At 36.8% G+C, this 21,879-nt stretch overlaps 3 protein-coding genes and 1 pseudogene across 3 annotated transcripts; 3 read left to right on the top strand and 1 right to left on the bottom strand.

Annotated features, from left to right (window-relative positions):
- Positions 1 to 214: 214 nt before the first annotated feature.
- On the top strand, positions 215 to 2,544 carry LOC114713992 (uncharacterized). Its single transcript, XM_028898689.1, has 4 exons — positions 215 to 743; positions 852 to 1,004; positions 1,105 to 1,310; positions 2,145 to 2,544. Exons 1-4 carry the CDS (start codon positions 285 to 287, stop codon positions 2,350 to 2,352), a joined length of 1,026 nt encoding a protein of 341 aa, XP_028754522.1. The 5' UTR covers positions 215 to 284; the 3' UTR covers positions 2,353 to 2,544.
- Positions 2,545 to 5,214: 2,670 nt separating this feature from the next.
- Positions 5,215 to 5,876, top strand: LOC114714013 (60S ribosomal protein L27a-3-like; the record flags this gene model as incomplete). Its single annotated transcript, XM_028898712.1, has 1 exon — positions 5,215 to 5,876. A coding segment is annotated over one exon (438 nt), but the record flags the coding sequence as incomplete, so codon positions are not given.
- Positions 5,877 to 12,737: 6,861 nt separating this feature from the next.
- Positions 12,738 to 15,139, top strand: LOC114713994 (uncharacterized; annotated as a pseudogene).
- Positions 15,140 to 17,825: 2,686 nt separating this feature from the next.
- On the bottom strand, positions 17,826 to 21,398 carry LOC114713993 (F-box protein At1g70590-like). Its single transcript, XM_028898690.1, has 5 exons — positions 21,168 to 21,398; positions 20,711 to 21,126; positions 19,348 to 19,481; positions 18,962 to 19,144; positions 17,826 to 18,342 (listed from the first exon to the last, which is right to left on the bottom strand). The coding sequence occupies exons 1-5, from the start codon at positions 21,284 to 21,286 to the stop codon at positions 18,178 to 18,180; spliced, it is 1,017 nt and encodes a 338-aa protein (XP_028754523.1). The 5' UTR covers positions 21,287 to 21,398; the 3' UTR covers positions 17,826 to 18,177.
- Between the last annotated feature and the right edge of the window lie 481 nt (positions 21,399 to 21,879).

The following is a 21,879-nucleotide window of genomic DNA, read 5'->3' as shown; positions in this document are numbered from 1 at the left end:
GCACGAATTCTAATTCGTGAGTAAAACTTCCAACTGCAACAGTTGCCACACGGCCCTCGCCTCCAGCGTGCCACGTTTTCAGTTCTCACTCTCAAAGTCCCCAACGTACTCGCCCAATTCAGAAACCTTTGGAATCCTTAGGGATAGATTCATGGGCATTTTGGTCCTTACGTTTTACACCACCAAAATATCTTCTTGACTGTCTTTTCCATGGGGAACCAATTTTCTCTGATTCTCAACCCTGCCTCCTTCTCCTCCTCTCCTCTCTTCTCTTCTTTGATTCGATGGCCGTCAATCTGGGGAAATTGTCTCTGTTACTAGATGTGGCGTCGCCGCGGGGTGTGATACTGGAGCGGAAGGCTCGAACGGTGGCTCTGGACGTCATTTTGAGCTTGCCCAAGAGAGATTGTCACGCCTACTGCGCTTCTGTTTCATCTAAGGGTTTTGACTACGATGGAGAAGCTCGGAACAGAGTCGTGGCTCGTGGAAAGTCAAATTCAGAGGTAAACGGTGTTGATTTTGATGCGGAGTCTAGTGATGAAGAGAACAACGAGAACGGGCTTGATGAGGAGTCTTATGATTGGGAGACGCAATTGCGGATGAGACTGAAGGAGCTTGAGGAGAGAAGAGAGCTAGAGAAGAAAGCTGAGGAATTGCAGAGTCGGATGGACGATGATGAAGGGGAAGGAGGGGAAGAGACGGAGGAAGAGAAGAGGATGAGAGTCAGAAAAGAGCTTGAAAAGGTTCGATTTTTCTTGATTTGCTTATCTAAGGATTATCAGAATGTACAAAAATTAAATAATTAGACCAGAATCAGCTCTAAGTTGTTGTTCATGGATTTGATGATTTAGGTGGCTAAGGAGCAGGCGGAGAGGAGAGCCACGGCTCAGCTGATGTTTGAATTGGGTCAGAAAGCTTATGGGAAGGGTATGTATGGACGTTCCATAGAGTTTCTTGAAGGCGCACTTACGATTATTCCCAGACCTACATTGTTTGGTGGTGAGGTTAGTTGATTGTTGCATGTAATGCTCTTTATTTAATGAGCAAAACAAAGCGAGTTGGTTTTCTTTATTGATTTTTTTTTTTTTTGGGGGAAACTTTCAGATACAGATATGGCTTGCTATGGCTTATGAAGCCAACAACCGCCATGCGGATTGCATAGCTCTGTACCAGCAATTAGAGAAGAAACACCCTAGCCTCAGCATCCGACGTCAAGCTGCAGATCTTCGCTACATTTTGCAAGCACCAAAGCTCAAGATATCCCAAGAGGAAATGGTGACCATACCTTTGATTGGTTCTAGTTATGACAGGTATTTTGATGCTGTCACTTGCCTTATTATTTTTGCATAATTGTTGTTATCGCTATTATTCTCATTTGTTGCTGGTTGCGTCAAAATAACTTCAAATCAAAGCGTACAGGGTTGAGTAAACTTTTTTGATACAGTTTTTCTTCATTTTTCTTTTTTGATACAGTTACATGGTTGAGTAAATGTCCTTGAGTAATTTTGCGTTAACTTAACATGCTTTCTCATCATATGAAAGCCTTTTGGGCTTAATTAGGTTTTCTATAACTTGCACTGACGCTTGATCGATCCGAAAGACTCTGTATAGTGTGAGAGAGAGAGAGAGAGATCATGGGTGTTGAGAGGGGAGGTGAGTCATGTACGCAGTCATACTCTTTTTTGTCATTTTCACTCTCATTGCATGAAGGATTCAATTTGAAAACTATATACGATTAATGAAAAGAATGAATGATGGCAATTATCAAATTCCTGACCATTTGGTTATTAATGGTTACGTTAGAGTTCAATGATTAACTTCTGTTCTGAACATCCCAGTCTGTGAAGAACCCTTGCCAATTGTGGAGGGAGAGGGGGTTGGCCAGAGCCACACCCCCCCCCAAAAAAAAAATTCAAATTTTTTCTTCTGATTATAATGCAAGTGTTACACAACTCTGTACCAACTTCATACTTTAAGCCTGGTTCCGCCCTGTGGTCTATGGTGTCAGTTGAAGGAAGGCATTGTTGTCTGAGAACCTTATAACTGGGTACATGTAGTTATGATGCATCCCCTTCATATAACATTTGTGACTCTGAGCAATTCAAAATCTTGGATAATTTGATGTGTGTATGCCATGACTGTAGCTATGCTGGAACATGGAGTGATAAATACAAGGACAAGGATAAGAATAGAAGCGGGACAGTGACCAATCAGCTTCCATCAACGAGAGACTATCTGGCAGACTTCCTTGTATGGCGGCCGCCGGTAGGATTGGAGAAAAATCGAGCTTTCTGGGTTGGTCTGACAATATGGCTGGGATTAGTTGGAGCTGCACTCGTTCTTCACAGATGAATACGTATGCAGTTTGAATTGCACGGCTTGTGATGTATTTATTCAGAATATTTTGTAAGGTTCTGGTTCTTGCATGTTGTAAAATTATTGTATGTATATGTAGTATCGAGTATATAATTTAGTGAAGTGGCTAAAAGTATATATTTTATTAAAATTTCCTCTTCATGAGATTATTGTTAAGGGCATTTTTCATAGTATTGTGTTTAGGTGCTTCTTAACGTGAAATCAAGCCCGTATTTAGTTTATGAATTTTTTAATTTCGATTGGACTAGTTTGTGCTGTTCCGATCTAGCATTGGGCTGATTGTCTCCCTCGCAAATATTTGCTTCACCGAACATTCTTTAATCAAGTTTTGTTGTCTCCTATATAATTCTAAAACGAATATTTTGGTCCCCAAGCCTACTTCATTTGAAAATTTAGGCCCGCCCTCCTCCTCTTATGTACGGCAGGTGGAGGTTACGGAGGATGAGATAGTTTTGTTGCCTTGTGTTCCTTGTTTTTTGAGTTAGCTATACAGTTCATATTAAAAAAAAAAAAAGAAAAGAAATTTAGGGTTTGTTTGGTTGGAGGGGAGGGGAGGGAAAATGAGTCTCCCCCCCTCGTTGGTTAAAAATTTTGGAGGGGAGGGGAGGGGAGGGGAGGGAAAATGAGTCTCTCCTCTCATTTGGTTAAAAATTTTGGAGGGGAGGGAAGGGAGATGTCCCTCCTTTCCCTCCCTCCTCCTCTCCCCCATTTTGACTCCCCTCCAAATGGGAGTTTTGGAAGGGAGTCAAAATTTTGGACCAATATGCCCTTATATTTTTTTTAATATTCATTTCTACCATAAAATATTATTATAATATTTATTTCAAATAAAAAATATTATCCTAAGTAAAAAAATAAAATATATATACATTATTATAATTAAAAATATATTATAAAATTATTTAAAAATAAAAATTTATTTAAATAAAAATTTATAATATTATAAATTAATTGTTTTTTATAAATATATTATTTATTAAATATATTTTAAAGATGGAAAAAAAAGATAGCCTAAAGAAAATAAAATTTCATTTTTCTTAGAGCATATAAATTTGTTAATTTGATTATTTTAAATATATTATTATATTAATTAGAATAAAAAATTACTGTACCGATTTTTTAATACACATATTAACATGATAAGACTGAATTTTTATTAAATTATATGATTTAAATTAAGATGTAAATTAATTTATATAATATATCAATAAAAATATAAACTAATATGTAAGGTTAAAATGGTAAATTGATTATTACTATCCCTCCCCTCCCCTCCTTGAACCAAACAAGGAATCATTAAATACTCTCCCCTCCCCTCCTTTTTAATCAAACCAAATAAGGTGAGGATGAAACCTCCCCTCCCCTCAACCAAACAAGCCTTAGGCTCCTATCTTTATGCTATGATTGGATGGAGAGAAAATAAGGGATGAAAGAAAACTAGGAAGGAAAATAGGAGGAAAAATGGTTTTTCTTCTATTTGGATGAAAGAAGAAAGTAGGAGGAAGACAAGTTGAGGAGAAAATAAGGCGGGTATCATAACCTATTTTCTTTCCAACTTTCTCTTCATATATAAAGAGAAAATAAAAGAAGAACGCATATTTTTCTTCTGTACCATTACATATGTTTTTTCATCAAAATAATACTTTTTTTATTTTTTTTATTTTTTTACTTTATTTATTATTATCAAGTCTCTCTTCTGTGTTTGCTTGATTAAAAATAAAATAACTAAAATTGCAAAAATCTTTTTAAAATGAACTGAAAGGAAAAACAAGTAGAGTTGTTGTTTTGGTTTTTTTAGCATTACATTATACAAAAATGTTTTTTTTCTTTTTTTACAAAATTATTTGATATTAAAATATAATAACATGATAATATCTTTATCAAATAATTTGATTTTAAATTATATGATTATGTTAATGTAAATATGGTTTTTCATTATGATATTTAATTTGATTTTAATCAAGATATATTTTGATATAATAAAGGGTATTTTAGTTTTTTAGTCATTTATATATTTACTCATTTTCTTTCCTTTTTGTTTTCTCTTGTCCATCTAAATATGAGAGGTGATAATATTTTCTCTCCTCTCATTTTTCTTCCTCTCAGCTTTTCTTCCTATCCAAATAGAGGGTTAGTAAAATTGCAGATCCGCTGCCACTGAGAACATTAACTCCAAACCTGTCCCAACTAAAGTAGACCGGATACTGGGGTGTTTGGCAACATCAATAAGTGCTTTTAAAAAGTATTTTTTTTCTAAAACGAAACAATCTCCTTCACATATTTACTTTGTATACTGTAAAAGCATTTTTAAAATAATAGTTTGGTTTTTATCCAAATACTCCTATAGTATAATCAAAGAAATTTGTTGCTATCCTTTTAATCAAACAAAGCTTAAATAGGCTCTTGAAGACGAGGCAAAAGCAAATAGCATTATTTAGTAGAATTTCATCACTAGTTTAGATTACCTCTTACTTATAAAATAAACATGAAAAGAAGGGCCGTTTTCGTCTACAGTAATTAAATTAAATATTTATACATTTTTAAAATATACTGACTCTCGTTATTTTTTTCCTACACCAGTCTCCTTATGATTATAAGTTTCTGGCCCAAGAAAATAAGGTTCAGGCCCAAGTAAATAGTCAGTCCATGGGCTCCAATAACGAAATTTTATTTTTCCAGTTCTGCCCTTGTCTTCTGAAACCTAGAGGCAGAATTGCTAACAAATCCAACATTTCCATTCCATCTAAATAAATAACTGAAACCCTAACTCAGCAAGTCCTCGGGCCGCCGTTACCTGCTGGGGGAGAAGCTTTGCTGAGAGAGACAGATCGGAGATGACGACCCCGCTTCAAGAAGAATCGTAAGAAGCGTGGCCACGTGAGCGCCGGTCACGGTCGTATCGGCAAGCACAGGAAGCACCCAGGTGGTCGTGGTAATGCTGGTGGTATGCACCACCATAGAATTCTCTTCGACAAGTATCACCCTGGTTATTTCGGGAAAGTAGGTATGCGCTACTTCCATAAGCTTCGCAATAAGTTCTACTGCCCTATTGTGAACATCGACAAGCTCTGGTCATTGGTTCCTAATGAGGTCAGAGAGAAGGCCTCCAAGGACAATGTTCCCTTGATTGATGTTACTCAGTATGGGTACTTCAAGGTTTTGGGTAAAGGAGTTCTGCCGGAGAACCGACCTGTTGTGGTGAAGGCCAAGCTTGTTTCCAAGAATGCGGAAAAAAAGATCAAGGAGGCCGGTGGGGCTGTGGTTCTTACTGCTTAGGTTCTGGATACTTTTTCTGTTCATTAGAATTTTGTTTCTCTGTTGGTAGTTCCTTTGGAATTGATTGAAATTTAAGCTTTGATCTATCGAACTCTTGTCAAGGTAATGCTTTTGGTTTTCTTTTCCCTCAATCCCGCGCTTTCCTAGTTCTCTGAGTTTCTTACTGTTGATCACATCTTTAATATTATTCTCTATGAAATGGACGATTTTTTACTTTTGATTCAGAAGTTGATGTGCGTAGTGACAATAAATCTTATAGGACTTGGGTGCTATCCCCTGAACCAATCACGCAATCCTTTATCATTTTGCTTTACCCTCGATGTTGTTCAGTTGTGAGCTCACCGTTCTCATGATATATTCGATTGGATTGGAATTTCATGTAATGCAGTATTTTCCCCGCAGCTCATACTAGTTTTAGTCAGTCATCTATATAACGATATATAGTGTAAAAACTTCAACAAAATGAGCAATGAACCTCATTTTTCAGATTTCATGCAATGGACTGACACTAATTTTTGCGAGGGCAGAATCGTTTCTGTTTGATTTGTTTAACGATGTTGTCTTTGCTTCATGTACACATTTAAGTCCAGTGAAGAATTATACTGGTTGGGTTTGTTCATTCTATATGATTAAAAGGATTAAGATAAGGTGGACAAAGTTTCCGTTTTCTGATGAAGACATTATGCTGTGGCTTCTTTCAGCGAACTGCGGAGGAATGATCCGCTTATTTGTTCTGTGCCTGAATGAAGATAATTCTATGTTATTTTTGTCCTTATAATTCAAGAATTTGCTATGCCATGATCCTGGTGTTCATGTCATGGTATCTTCTTTTTGGATAAACATGTTGTGCTGTGCTATCTATGCCTCTGTCGTAGCTATACTTTATGATGTATTTGAGTGACTTGTGTGAATGAAAATTCCCAGGACAATGATTTTTTTCTTTGGAGTCCACTGGTATGCCGGCAGTATAAAGGGCATTTAGCAAGTAAATTGAATGTGGTCACCGGGAGATAAATAAGAAAATAGAGTTTGGAAGATGATACGGACAAGGGCAATCGAGAGATCCATTCTATTCCTAGTTGCATGATAAATGGCGTGGAATCGCGTTTAAATAGTTTATAACTGACACTAGCCAAATGGGGAAGGCATTATTTATTTTGAGAACAAAAAATAAGCTTTTGTGATGCAACATCAACAATGTCTCCAACCAAAATAAATGGCCAGATAACCTGCAGCTGAAGATGGCTTTGCTTTCATTTTCATTGATGGGTCTTCTCCGCTCCGCTTCTGGTTGAACCTTATGCCCATCCATTTTTTAGGGGATATTTAGTTTTACTTCTTCTAAAATGATTTTGTATGGCATAAGATTGATATTTCCCCCTAAATCCTATATTTATCAAGAGATGCCTGCGATTTTATACCAAACTCGGCCATCAAAATTTGAACTAGTTCATCATGCGTAGTGCCTTGTTCTTCATTTTTAGGGTTTGCTTTAATACAATTTAAGTCCTCCAACAAACTAAGCAAGTCGTATGACATAAATAATATGGCTCGTCGCTCAAATTTCATCCGGTTTCCAGTAATCATGCAAAATCTAAATCACCTCTATTCTATCTATTCCGGCTATGAAGACAATAAGGCAACTCATTTCTCATACTTAGCCTTTGAGACTTGAAGTCTCTATTTTCTTCAATTTTTTATTTCAGAAAAATATTTACTTGTAATTTAGTTTTTGAAAATCTTTCTATTCTTTCAGAGAATTTTTAAGACTCCTGCCAAAAGGATTATGATAATTTACTCATTTCAGACTATTTTTTATACTTTTAAACTCAAAATTAGAATGTTACAACTGAAGCTCTGTCTTGATATTTGTAACATGGTTGCTGACATCATTCTGGTTCATATGCCCTGCAGATCATTCATTTAAAAAAACTGTATCTCTACTCTTTTCCCTCTTTTATGAGGAAAATGAATATGAGGGATGCATGATTTATATAGTTGACATTGACATATGAGGACTTCAAATACTAAAATCTCCTTTAAGGATTTTAGAACTATCAGTTATATTCTGCAACGCTATGACTTATTCTTCTAGGTTTCAAGATGGTTTTTTTTTTTAATTTAGGCATCCCCCCGGAGGGGGGGCATGAGGGAATTGAATGTATGTGCAGTTCATTTCAAATTTCACTTGCAATTTTGTAATTCTAAATGACCCAGATCCTTTATTTAAAAGGGAAAAAATCTCGAGGTAGAAACAAATTTAAAGCGTTTATGTAACACAGAAGATCAGGTCAAAATTAGAGATTGGGAAGAATAACTTTAGAAAACTGATTCTTTTTAATGCTTCAATAGCAACACCTGAAAGAACAGCTTGAATGGTGTTGAGGGAGTTCTGGGCGATAAAGCTGAAAATGGTGGGCCGGCGAGGAGAGGTACCAGAGCTTCTTGAACTCGATGGAGAACTCTGAAGAAATCGGCGCGGCCATTGATGGAAGGAATGTCATCGGAATCCGCCGCAAAATGGGTGGCGTGCGAGGGGGCTCAGCGGGCAAAGGATGCTTGGGGAAGACTCCATGACCTCCAAGGATTGGGCTAAATTGCATGAAACCAAACCCTTTCCCGGCTAAATCTTCCATGCTGAGCAAAAGCTTATTTGTATATTTTAAGAAAGAGTATGACGCAAATGTGTGTGTGAAGTTTTATGTCGTCATCACGTTCACACATGTGTGGACTATAAACAATCTGAATTAAGTTCATTCAACCTATTTATATGAATAATATTGCTTTAGTAAACAACCTCAATCAAATGAATACGTGGCACGATCAAAAATTATGTAAAATAAGACAGTTGATAGACAAAATACACAGACATTACCAATTCTCATTGATGCTAGTTATAAGGGCTCCTGTTTCCTAAAGAAGTTACTGTTGATTCCATTTCTAACTCCTCTGTATAGGCCATAGAGTAAACTTAAGAGGTGTTTGGTTAAAATCAAAATCATGATTTTAAAAGTACTTTTACAACATACAAAGTAGATATATAGAGGAGTTTGCCTTAATTTGTAAAAAAAACTTTTTAAAGTACTTCTTCAGCAATCCAAACACCCCATTAGTTGGAAGTGGTTTGTCCTAAGTGTCTTGCATTCTAAATAAAATTAGTCTCTATTATTCACAGGCAATACTCCTCGTCCGTGAAAAAGGAGGAGGAGAGAACATACAAACTTATGTCAACATGAACAACTTGATTTTCAATTCCTGCCAGTATATCCCTTTATTTGAGCTGTCTATAGTCTCATTTGGCTTATTTTTAACAATATTTTTTCAGTTGTAATCCCTTTTTTTTATTATTTTCTTTTAATTTCTTGTTGCCAGTTATTAGTTCTCGCAAATAGAGACAATACGAGTTTTTTTATTGATGAAGCTGCGAGCGCGTATGTCGAGATTTAACAAATTAATTTATAGTGGGTTTCTAGTAACTACTAAACGACTTGACGTTCTCTTGCATCTATTCAATCTATTATGTCAATGTTATCCCATTCATCATGATGAGTTGGCGTGATTACGATGTTTTAAGGTTCATCCCACTTGGCAACACAAGCAAGAATTTAAGGTTGGTTTTGTCACATAATTAGTTTTTACATATGATTAGATTAGATTTACATTCATATTAGATTAGATAGATTAGCACCTTTTTTTTAGAAAATTATTTTGAGGATAGGATGAGCTAGTTAGCCGTCATAAACGCAATCATGATGGGAATGGGATTATGTGTCTTAAAGTCCCAACAAAGCGGCAGCAAAGTGCTCCATCGAATATTGTCGTTCATGTGATTTTTTGTCGTTTTTGCAGCGGGCAGACTGGCCCTCTCAAGCGGGAATGTTCTAGTTGTTTACCGGGCGCCAGCCTTCCAATCTTCCAGACGCATCCTCCTACCTTTTAAGATTGGATACTCTCTCTCCTGTATCCTCAATATATATAACGTCATGTAACTTTTTTTTTCTAAATTAAAAGTTAATTAAGTTAATTATTCGAGTATTATCTTCTCGAAAATATTATTATTAATCATATTCATTTGAACTACTTTTAATGAAAATTATAATATACACAATCATATTACTTGAGAACAAAATAAACAAATATAAATGACAAAATGAACTTAGGCCTTATGTCTAGAGCATAATTGAATCTACAAATAGTTATCATATTAAAACGAGAGGCAGTGCATATTAAGTTTTAAGTTAAACAAAATCATTTTAAAAAAAATAATAAATACATCAAAGAAAATGAATTTATTTTGTGATCTCCACGTAGGCGCGTGCGCGCCCAAAGCCTCCTGCCATTTTTTTTTACTTCCATTTTCTTGAAAATGTAAATTTTTTAGGAAAATAATAAACAAAACCCTTGAATATATGAAATCACGGTTTAGATTTGTCAATCTCAAGTAAAAATTACGAAATATTGGTTAAAAGATAGAAATGCCCTTCTGCTTTTCATATCCTCTTCCCATATCCATTTCTCAATCTCTCTTGTCATCTCTATCTTCATTTGCTCCATCCTCCCCAACTCATCTCTTAAAACCTTAATTGCACTCATTATTTTTTCTAGGGGTGTTCACGGGACGGATCGAGACCGGGACAGGCCCGTCCCGGTTCCGTCCCGATGAACAGTAACAGGATAGATTTTCTGTCTCGTATCCCGGCCCGTCTCGGGGTTGTCCCGGTCCCGGTCGGGACGGGACGTCCCGAAATTATTTTTTTTTTAATTTTTTTTAATTTTTTTAAAAAAATCTGATTTTTTATTATATATTTTTTTGAGCTTAAATCTTATAAAAACATCTTTTATTTGTTTGGGCACTCTTAAACAAAAGCTCAAATATTACATAAATAGTCATTAAAAACTCTAAACAAAAGCTTTTAAACAATAAAAACTTGCTAAAAATTCTAATCATCAATAATCTCAAATCATTAACAAATATAAAACTCTAAATAATATATCCATAGTTCTATACAATAGTCTCAAATCTTAAAAAAAATGAAAAAAATGATATTATATAAAAAATTAAAAAAAAAAGGAACCGAGACAGGACCGGGACGGGACGACCCCGTCCTGTGTCCCGTCCCCGTCCCTTTTTTGTCCCATCCCGAAAAATTTCGGGACGGATCTGTCCCCGTCCTAATAAGACCAAGACTAAAACGGGTCGGCCTTGAACACCCCTAATTTTTCTACTGGATGTCTGGATCCCTCTTTCTCTATCCACCCCCATCTTCCCCAATCTAATTCTATGTTTCAAAAATTGTCTTCTTGCAAGAGAGATAGACACCACTGACAAAACCAAAGGATACGACTGAATGTAAGAAAGAAGGAGAGGTAACCCTTCTTCAATCTTTGAAGGTGAGAGATGAAATGAGCGAAAGGAAGAAGGACACCATTATCATTGTTCGTCTCCACCTTCAACACAGAACCAAAGAGGACGTTGTGGAAGCTAGATCATGAAAATAAGATTTATGAACCTAATAAGTAATGTTAATCAGTTAAATGTTGGTAATAATATAGAGCTATTTAATGTGTATACTTAATCAAAAAGTGGTGACAACAATGCAGTGACAAAAACACAGAAATTCTGTCATTTGAACAGAGAAAATTAAATTCCTATAAATTGCTTATCAGAAGTTGTCATTCGCTTTATTGAACTTGTCATAAATTGTTTATTTAAAACCTGTCATCTGCTAAAAAAAATCTAAAAATTTCATTTAAACATAGAAAAATTAAATTATATATTACTTATCGGAAGTTGTCATCGTCTTGTTGGTGAACTTGTCCATGAATTACTTGTTACATCTGCCAAAAAATCTAGAAATTGTCATTTGAATAAAGAAAATAGATGTATATGAATTGCTTATCAGAAGTTATCATTTCTCTTACTGAACTTGTTATAATTTGTTTATTAGAACATGTCATATTGGTAAAAACAAGTTAATAAGGCAATCAAACTTCTGATATACATTATTAAATTTTAGAAAACTGCCCTATACCCTGGAATCTAGAGTATTTTTTATTTCACGCGCATAACTGAACGGTGATATATTATTCTTTCAATAATAAATGATATTTATTTATAAAAAATTCTAATCAATAATGTGTACGTGACAAAATTTAAAAAATTATTGCAAATAGAAGAAATTAACGACTGCACACATAAAATAAATTCTAGAACTCACAACTTAAATAATTGTTGTTTCACCCAAAAAAAATTAAAAATTGTTTGTATCATCATATCTTTCATGACTGAAAAATTGAGCAACTCAAAGAAAATCAAAAGGGGATCATCATAAGCAAGATCTTATATAACACAACAGATCAAACAGATCTTATAAAGCTTATAACTAAATACTAAATTAAAAACTAAAAGAAGAAATTGAAGAGATTAACATTAGCACAGAGCCAGACAAAAATACCTTACAGATGCATGAATAATCATATTACTAAACGTGATTGAGTTTAGTAAAAGAGACTAATACTAATTAATGTTCAAATTCTTGTGGAAAAAAATACTTATATTAATGTTAGACAATATCTTTACACATGATTTTATATGAGGGTATCTACGTATGGAAAATATATAAGACGATAGAAAAAATATTATAACATTTTATTCTATTTATACTGATAAGTAGCTTAATTTAGCGAAATAAATGAAAAGCGAAAGTCTTCGAAGCGGATAACGAGTCTTCTTTCCTGGCCACCCAGAAGCGTTGAGTCTTGAGAGCACGCTCTTCCTTAGCAATACCAGTAAGTTACGTAGGAGTCAAACTGACGCTTCTTCCTCCGTTACCTCCCCTGAACCAATCCCAGCCCACGCCGCCGGCTTCTTTTTCTCCCTTCAAACTACTTTCCGAAACACACATGTCAATGTTGTTATGTCCGTTCACGACAAAAAAACATGCGAACCAGAAGAACAAAGAATTAGTTTTATCGACTTGAGCCAGAAGAAATAACACCACCCACTTCTGGCCTCGCATGAAAGGCAGCTCTGATACACACCCCCTCCACAGAGATTACAGGAATTTCTTACCTTTTCGTTTCCTTCCCTCTTCCAAGATCACGACCAGTAAACGGTTGGGTTGACTCGGTGGCTGACTCATTGACTCGACGGAGGATATGGCATCGGAGAATCAGCGAATCGAAGACGAGCTCTCCTACCCGATTCTCCTGGCGGAACGAATCCGAAAGGCTGTCGACGAGGCCGAATCCTTCAAATTTGAGTGTTCCGAAGTGTGGAAGCAAGTCGATCGTCTTCTTCAAATGCTTCGAACCCTGGTTCGCTTCGCCAGCACAACCCCTTCGCTCTACGAGGTACCAATTCGGCGTGTGGCCGCTGAGTTGTCGAAAAACCTCGAACGCGCCCCTTACCCTAGTCCGAAAATGTAAGCGACAGAGCTTTCTTCGACGGGTTGTGAACATTGTTAGCACCGCCGATTTCCGGAAAGTTCTTAACTATCTAGAAGCTTCTGTGGGCGACATGAAATGGCTTCTTAGTATCTTCGACACCGACGGCACCGGTTGCGGTGGGATTGAGCTGTCTCTTCCTCCGATTGCCAGCAACGACCCGATTCTCTCGTGGGTTTGGTCGTTCATCGCTTCTATCCAAATGGGTCAATTGAATGATCGCATTGAAGCTGCGAATGAACTAGCTGCGCTTGCTCAAGATAACGATAGGAATAAGAAGATTATAGTTGAAGAAGGTGGGGTTCCCCCATTGCTGAAGCTTTTTAAGGAAAGCACACTTCCAACTGCTCAAATTGCAGCTGCTAGTGCGTTATGTCACTTGGCAAACGATCTTGACAGAGTTAGGACGATTGTGAACGAGCTAGGAGTTCCAACTGTCGTGCAGGTTCTTGGAGATTCGCCGATGAGGGTTCAAATTCGAGCCGCGAATTTGGTGGCTAGAATGGCAAAACATGACCCTGTTGCCCAGGAGGATTTTGCCAGGGAGAATGCAATTAGGCCGCTTGTGACATTGTTGTCTTTCGATACTTTTGATGATGATCATACCGGTCAATTGGGTAAGCAGAGTATTCATTCTATTATGCAAATTAACAAGGAATTGGAGAAAAAGTCAATGGTTAGGTCAAGCAATCGCCCGCTTACGAGTTCACATTCGAATTCATATTTGCATATGGAGGGAAGTAGCCGGGCGGGGAATCACAGAAAGGAGAGGGAGAATGAGGACCCTGAATTGAAGCTTAAGTTGAAGGTTAGTTGTGCCGAGGCTTTGTGGATGCTTGCCAAAGGAAGCGTGTCAAATAGCAGGAAAATAACTGAGACAAAAGGGATGCTTTGTTTGGCGAGGTTGGTTGAGAAGGAGCAAGGAGAGCTTCAGTACAATTGCTTGATGACAATAATGGAGATTACTGCTGCTGGCGGCTGAATCAAATGCGGACCTTCGCCGGGCAGCATTTAAGACTAATTCACCCGCTGCTAAAGCCGTGGTGGAACAGCTCTTAAGGGTGATTAAGGATTTTGACAACCCACTTCTAAAAATTCCAGCCATAAAATCAATTGGTTCACTAGCTAGGACATTTCCTGCACGAGAGACTCGGGTAATTGGTCCTCTAGTAACACAAATAAGTCATAAAATGTCTGATGTAGCAACTGAAGCGGTCATTGCGCTCTATAAGTTTGCTTGTCCAGAGAATTTCCTATGTGTGGAGCACTCGAAGGCAATAATTGAGTTCAATGGCGTCCCTGCTCTTATGAGATTCCTACGGCGTAATGAAGATACTCAATTGCATGGACTAATCCTTCTCTGCTACCTTGCACTGCATGCTGGGAACAGTGAATCCTTGGAACAAGAAAGGGTATTGACAACTTTAGAGGGTGTTGATCGAACAGTTATTTCCCAGCATCCGGAAATAAAAGAATTAGTGTCAAAGGCATTAGTTCACCTTAATCTGTACCATGCCGGATCCCATTCTCAAAGGATTTCATATTATCCTTGAGTACTTATTCAGTAAGTTGGTGGGCTATGTTTTCATAGGTTCATGAGAATGCTATCGAAATAGTTGCATCCTATGAAGCACTGATACTGGAAAAGATCTAAAGAAGTCATATTCTGTCAGGCATGGATGCTGCCATGCACTAGACGCTCCAATCAGATATGAAATGACACTTCAAATTGCACTTGAACGCTACTTATTTCTTTGTGTCATGTTTTGTGTGTGTATATATTCCGTATCAGTCTTTGGCTTATTAGGTTACATCTGGCTAACCCTTTGTGGATAAAGGGGGTCTATAGGAACAAACCGTACCTCTTGTAAGAATATACTTCAGTTTTTCAGCTTAGGCCGTCTTATCTTTTTTCCCGTGAACTGGGGAACGTGGTGAAGGTCAGAGGTTAAATTTATTTTGGATAATAAACTCTTTTAAGCCCTTGGAATTTCTCTGTATACCTATTTTGTTGATTAAATTGATTCTCTATCATTCCTTTCGATGCTGCATTGTCTTGTAGTGGGAATAGGATTCTCTGAGATTTGATTTATCCATAGAATATGCAGCTGATATCTTCTTTGCCTCAGACTTGTCTTGATGAATCCTGGACGCTGATATTCTGTGAGTTTGAATATGCTTTGTTCATCTTTGTTTTGGATCTTGTCTTTGTTAGTTTTCTATAGTTTTTTCTGTGGCTACCGTCTACAGGAACGTCACCAATGAAAATACAATATACACATGCTTCAGATGAGATGACATGCTGGACATAATATGGTTAGTTTGCAGATGAGACAGAGAAATCCGTTCATGTTTCTGAAAAATATCTAATTTAATGTTGGAATAATTCCTCCCCCTGTTCTCAAACAGTTCATGTAGCTTTTTATGAAATTGAAAAATTCTCAATATCTGGTTGTCCTCAGGCTCTGAAATTACCGAGTTTGTGACCTTGGGAATTCTTGAACTCATCCCCAAAAAAAAGGGCTGTGACTGTAAAAAACGTTACTATTGATCGAAGGGCTTGATTTGTCTTTGTTGATGCTCTTTAACTTGTAAGTTGGGTAGCTTATTCTGGCTTCTGGTTTCATGCTGTGTTGTCATTATCTAAAAGCTCTTCACTAAGAGGAGTTAACTGATTTATGGTCTTCAGAGGAGTTAGAAGATGCTCAATAAATATATACACTTTAAAAGTCATATAAAAGCTGAGGCGTAAAAATAGAATGTGATGATCCACTTTAATGACCAAGGCGGGGGGCACTTTGGATTATGGTCAGGCAAGTCACTAGTTTTTGTGTGAGACGAGGTTGAAGAAATTTTTTTCTTTCACTTTCGCAAGATGTTTTGGCCTTCTGGTTACAAGGCAGTAATTTCTTTACCAACAGCGGGCTGGAGGTGGGGTGGGCTTTCATATTCTGTTGTGTGGCGAATAAGATAGAATAGAATTCATGATCTATTTTCACAGCGGCTTCAATTTCTTTTTTTTTTTTGGGTGATAAAACAGGGGCTAGGCCCACTACATTACAGAACCATTACAAACAGTATAGACTCTTTGGGGAATCTCAGTGCCAGCTAAATCTTCATCGAGGATTCTCCGTATTTCAGGCGGAGTGTCCCAGATGGTTCTTGGTGAATCAAGCTGTAGGCTAAGGGGCTAGCTTGTCCTGTCGGTTTCCCTTCTCTAAAGACATGTCTGATCCTGATTTGCCAATCCTCTTTCATCATCTCCTGAATTTCCTGGAAAACATTCATATGTCGGCTGCGCTCTTTGTTCTGCACTAACAGGTCCACACTTGCTTAGAATCACATTCCACTTCAATTCTCATGAATCCCATGTCTCGGCATAGTTCTAGTCCTACCAAGATACCCCACGCCTCAGCCTCTACCACCTCACAGCTTTCTAGTTGCACCGAGAAGCCCTTTAGCCACTCTCCACCATCCCCCCTTATTGCTCCTTCAATTTCTGAATACAATACGGTGGACTTCAATGTATTGCAGATTTTAAGGGAAAATTAAGAAAAACTCTTTCATGCAAATTTTATTGGTAAAATGGACTTTGACAAATTTTTATACATAAAAAAAATATCGGTAGCATACAGAATGAAAAGTAAGGAAGAAAAAGTGGACCAGACACTAAACAAGTTAAGTTAGCAGTTTGAGAGTTAGTTGGTGGGATCGAGTCAACTTGGATCAAACCAGTTATATTAAAATATAATTTAATTAAAAATAACAAAATATAATAATATTAATAATCACTAACAACAAAAGACAAGAAAATATAACAATAACAAAGTACAACAACATTAAGAATTTCAAGTTTGATGATTTATCACTAACTAAAATTACTAACATTAATAATCATTGATATCAAAATCATCATTAAAACTCATTCAAATCTATAATGATTGAAAGTTAAATGAGAAAAAAATAGGACTAATAACAATATAATTATCTAAACCAGTTCATTATTAGTTCACTCCAGTTCAATATCAGTTTAACTCTCTTCTGGTTCAACATCCAAACTACCATTTTTTTCCTTTTGAAAACCACTCTGTTTTTTTTGCCAGCATGAAAACCACTCTTCCATTAGGAGATTAATTCGTGATTCTTACAAAACAAAGCCTACGATCGGATTGCTAAACCTTCCATATTGGTTCATTTAGGTGCAGTGAATAGTGATGAAGGTCAACCGGATAGAATGAGCCAAACTCTCTGCATTCAAGCGGACATGTCATACTTGTCATCGATCCAGACCATCCCATTAAATTTGAACAGTCGAGGTTTGATTTAATTTTAAATAAAATTTCATCAATTAGGTAAACTCTCACTTTTTTGAAAAATAATTTTATCATCTAAAAGTTCCAAATTAAAAATTTTAAATGTAGATGACTCAAATTTCACTTTACGTCTACTTGATGCAGCGAATTATAAGCTTGTATTCTTCCGAATAATCATCTCTCAAAATGCATTCTACCAATTTGTCCATCCATAAGAGAAATTGGCATCATATAATTCACTACAGCTTTTATGAGAAGGAGGAAAAGCTCAGGGAAAATCAGCATATATTACAATCAGATGACCCAAATGTTACATATACCAGCATCGTCGCCCTTAGTTTTATCACACTACAGTATTGGTTAGAACTGCCCTACCTGACACGAAAGCTTATAACCTACCCAGACAGTTTTTTCTTCAAAATTCCACAGGGGGCGTCGTGCTCCAAAAGGAACATGGCTGCTGAATTGGAGGCATTAACGAACAAGTTCTGTGACTTCTAGGGACCCCAAAACTAGTCCGAAGGGTGGCCTTGTATAATCTTACCATCTATTGTTTGCTTTCAGAGCTACAAGCACAAGCTAGGTTATTTCATAAAGGAAGACCACTATGGCACTACTTTCAAAATTTGTAGGAATGGCATCCTAGTCAGTTCCTTTTTTTAGCCCATTTTCTGGCTTGCTTTGTCGAGTCCATTGTCAAGAAGTTGCAACATCAGTAGTCAAGGCAAGGGGAATATGAGACTCTTTGCCAGGAATGCATGACAAGTCAACATGAAGGCAAAGCACGCCACCTGTCAGCAAGATGCATGGCGTGATCCCGTGAAGGCAATGAAAGCCTCTGTAGAACTACATTCTTGACACGAGCGGCGGCTCTTTCACCAGCACGTGTGGCAAGTTCTAGGTATACCACAGCTTTCATCGAGTCACCCTCCTGTTCAGATGCAACATCTCTGTTAGAATCATGTATAATCTGAAACACATACATATAAATAAGACAAAAACCCAAAATCTTATGCCCAGGAACACTTAGCCATTGCTGACAACTATTTCAATCTTATGTATAGATGTCATATAAAAAACAAATTATAAAAACCTAAAGAAAGGGAATACAAAGGTAAATTGGAACCCCCATTAGACGCATAAATGCATGAAAGGCTGTTTTTATAGAACCTAAAACAGGAAGAATACGCAAAGTTCATGTAAGTCTAATTTGTGTTAGTAACCTAGTGGAACTGAACTCTGAAACTAAATATCGTGATCATGTAAATCTGAGTAGAAATATGGATGATGTGAACTGAAAGTCATATACTACACCTGGACAAAGATCGCGGTTTAATTACTAACGAACTTTAAAAATAAAGGATGGTGAGACCTTAAAGCTCAAAAGCCAAATCATGAAGTCTAGTTTGATATAAGAAACAGTCACACAGAAGTTGTACGTTTCATTTTTCTTTCTTTTTTTTTCTTGTTTTTGGGGAACCATGAATATTCAAAATAAGAGGGCTCATATTGCTGGTCAAGAAAATAAAAGGTATAGGTCGATTGCTTACAGAAAAGAGAGAAAGTCCATGCTCGAATTGAGCTTTACTGTGACCATGATCTGCAGCCCGCTTCATCCATTTTCTTGCAAGCTGATGATTATGTGCCAAACCTTCACCGGAGGAGTAGCATAAGGAGATATTGTACATTGCACGCACATACCCTCCTTCTGCAGCTTTCAAATACCATTTAGCCTGTTCCGTGGAAAACTCGTTAGTGGCAAAGATCAGCATACACATGCTTGTGCAAGAACAGAATGGCATACTATGACAAGCATTTCTTACATTAAAAAGCCAATTCACAAACAAAGGTTTAATACACCCATCAAATAAAGAAGGAATATAGTTACTGATATCAAGGGATGCTTTATGTTGATGTCAAGCAAATTAACACTTACAGCTTCTCTTATGTTGCAATTGACCTTGTGACCTCGATGAAGGCAAAGCCCCAGTTGGTATTGAGCACGGGCATTCCCACCAATTGAAGCTTTGTATAACCATTTTAAGGCTTCCTTAGTTTTTGGAGGTTCAGCTGCAGAGCAAATTTATACCTTCATAAGCATTTTTTATTGTCATAAACTTTGGTGCCATCAAGGCATGATATGTATGGACAATTTTTATTTTTTAGGATAAAATATATCTCAAACAATCTTTTGTGAAGGAATGCAATGCAATTGCAAATATGGAAAGAGGACCTACTTAAATTAGCTTTCATTTTCTTGTCACTTTCAAGCAAGGAAAAAGCTTTCTTGAAGAAATGCAGAATTCATTTTTTGGGATGCGGGGTTCATATACATGCAGGATAATTATTATAGCAAAGATAAATTGTAACAAATCTGAGTACGAGTTACAGATAAGTTTCATTGATATGCACCATATAACTGAATTATGAAGCATGAAAACCATCAAACATTATGCAGTCCCAAAAACCGCCCAAGTTCAAATTAAGGTTAAAAATAAAAAATAAAAAAAAAAACTTACTTGCGTGACTATCGTGAGCCAAGTGAAGTTATATCTTGGAAAGAAATCCTTTGAACGCCTAATAAGGCAAAGCAGAAATACAGATAAAACCAAAACCTCAGTTATTTATAAAGAACCGGTCCTCGAAAACTGCAGTCTCCCATGACATCGGACAAGTGAAATTTTCCTTCAGCACTCATAGATGCCATAATATTGCACTCAACCCTGAAGGACTAAATGGTTTCACAGCAATGAGTTTCTGACTTTCTGCTGCAACCCGAAGTACGTGCATAATCTTCCATTGTGTGCTTTACGTTGTTTTTATGTTTATTGATTTTGATTTTAACCTCGGCGCAAACTGAAACTCATATTTAAGAAAACATTTGTGCATGAAAATTTCAAGAGCATGGATATCATTATTACATAACACACAGCTAAGAATCGCTATTAGTATATGTAAATAGTGCACTCAGCAGAAGTGTAGATGAACTATTGAAATGTGATGGCAAAAAGATGAAGTATTGAAATATGAAGGCACAACATAAGTCTAAAAACATTACATCTTCCACCTTCCGACTTCCAATTTCATTTCTTCTATGCAAATTCTAAATTCACAAGTCCATATTATCAGAATTTATAAATATGCAATATGTAGTTTGGATGAAGGCCTGAGGAGAGGCACTTGTTCTCAAAAACAGGACGGGAAAAAAGGATTTTAAGACTAAAGATTGAAGCTTCAACTGAGATTTTAGATGAAATGAAATAAAAATGGTAACTATAAAGTTTAAATTCTGGAAATACCTTGCAAATAGGAAATTCCCAAATTGCACTGGCCAGCTGGGTCTCCGAGTTCAGCAGCTCTCTGATACAAAACAATTGCCTTCTCCTTCTCGCCCATCTGCCAGTAAATCAGACCCGCATCAACCATAGCCAGAGCGGAGCCCCGAGCCGCAGCTTTCAGGAAAGAATCTAGGGCCTTGTCTATATTCGGACGAACGCATCTCTTTCCATGCTTGAATCTCTTTCCCCAACTCAGAAGACGCATCGCCTCCCTCAACGGCTTAAGCGCCTCCGACCACGACCGACAAACCAGAGACGCCGCTTGAAGGTTCGGGAGGGTAAAGGAAGCGGCGATTTTCGCAAGAATGTCATAGGGGAGGGCAGAGAAATCGGCATCACGTGATGAAGATCCTGATGGAGCAGACACTGATGATGCCCTTGAGCAGAGCCGAGTTGAGCGACCTGAGTAAGCCGATGCTTTGAAAGGGTTTTCGAGGTAGAATTTTTAGTGGAAACATCAGAGTTGATCATATTAGGAAATGGAAGAGATGAGAAACGAGAGACCCCAGAGCGAGAAGGCCATGTTCTGTGCTTCATCTTCGTTTCTTGGTGTCACAGGGCTCCGACAAAGGAACTGAAGAAGCCACTGATTCGTTAAGGACGGGACGAACGGAACAGATTGGGTGACAGACGAAACGACGTCGGTAATTGCTTTCACCTCACGCATTCGCAATTTCGCAAGTCGTGTCCCTTTCTTTTTCACTCCTCTTTTTTTTTCTTTTTTGATAAGAAAATTACATGCTTCTATTGCAATGTGAACATATAATTTCTATTTCAGAGTGTCGTTGATGTTGATATGTCGTCTCAGAAAAAAATAAAAGAAAAGAAAAAGACAAGCCATCGTTTTCAACTCTGATATTGAAAGCTTTCATAAGATTTTTTTCTAATTCGTTATTTGCCTAATTTTGTATCAGGTCAATTTTTGAGTTGGTAAATTCATTTTTTTAAAATGTAAAATAGATCTTAAAATTTAAATCTTTATATTGTATATAAATTATTGTATAATTAAAAAATAAGTTTTTAATAAAATATTAACTTATCAATCAATCATTAGTATATTATACTCCTTCAATCCTTAATGTAAGACTAATTAACTAATTTAAGTGAATTAAGAATATTAGTTAAATTGA

This window comes from Neltuma alba, unplaced genomic scaffold (assembly GCF_004799145.2).
Source record: "Neltuma alba isolate B1F8T4 unplaced genomic scaffold, ASM479914v2 tig00011483_pilon, whole genome shotgun sequence".
Classification (NCBI taxonomy): domain Eukaryota; kingdom Viridiplantae; phylum Streptophyta; class Magnoliopsida; order Fabales; family Fabaceae; genus Neltuma; species Neltuma alba.
The sequence above is the reverse complement of the archived record's forward strand: the minus strand, read 5'-3'. Positions and strand labels throughout refer to the sequence as shown.

Excerpts from the sequence above, each read along its gene's own strand:
- LOC114713992 (XM_028898689.1), top strand. The coding sequence starts at position 285 with ATGGCCGTCAATCTGGGGAAATTGTCTCTGTTACTAGATGTGGCGTCG. Across the intron at positions 744-851 it reads TCAGAAAAGAGCTTGAAAAG|GTGGCTAAGGAGCAGGCGGA; the intron begins GTTCGATTTTTC and ends TTGATGATTTAG. Across the intron at positions 1,005-1,104 it reads CTACATTGTTTGGTGGTGAG|ATACAGATATGGCTTGCTAT; the intron begins GTTAGTTGATTG and ends GGAAACTTTCAG.
- LOC114713993 (XM_028898690.1), bottom strand. The coding sequence starts at position 21,286 with ATGAAGCACAGAACATGGCCTTCTCGCTCTGGGGTCTCTCGTTTCTCA. Across the intron at positions 21,127-21,167 it reads ACCTCGAAAACCCTTTCAAA|GGCATCATCAGTGTCTGCTC; the intron begins GCATCGGCTTAC and ends GCTCTGCTCAAG. Across the intron at positions 18,343-18,961 it reads ATGGACTTTCTCTCTTTTCT|GAGGGTGACTCGATGAAAGC; the intron begins GTAAGCAATCGA and ends GCATCTGAACAG.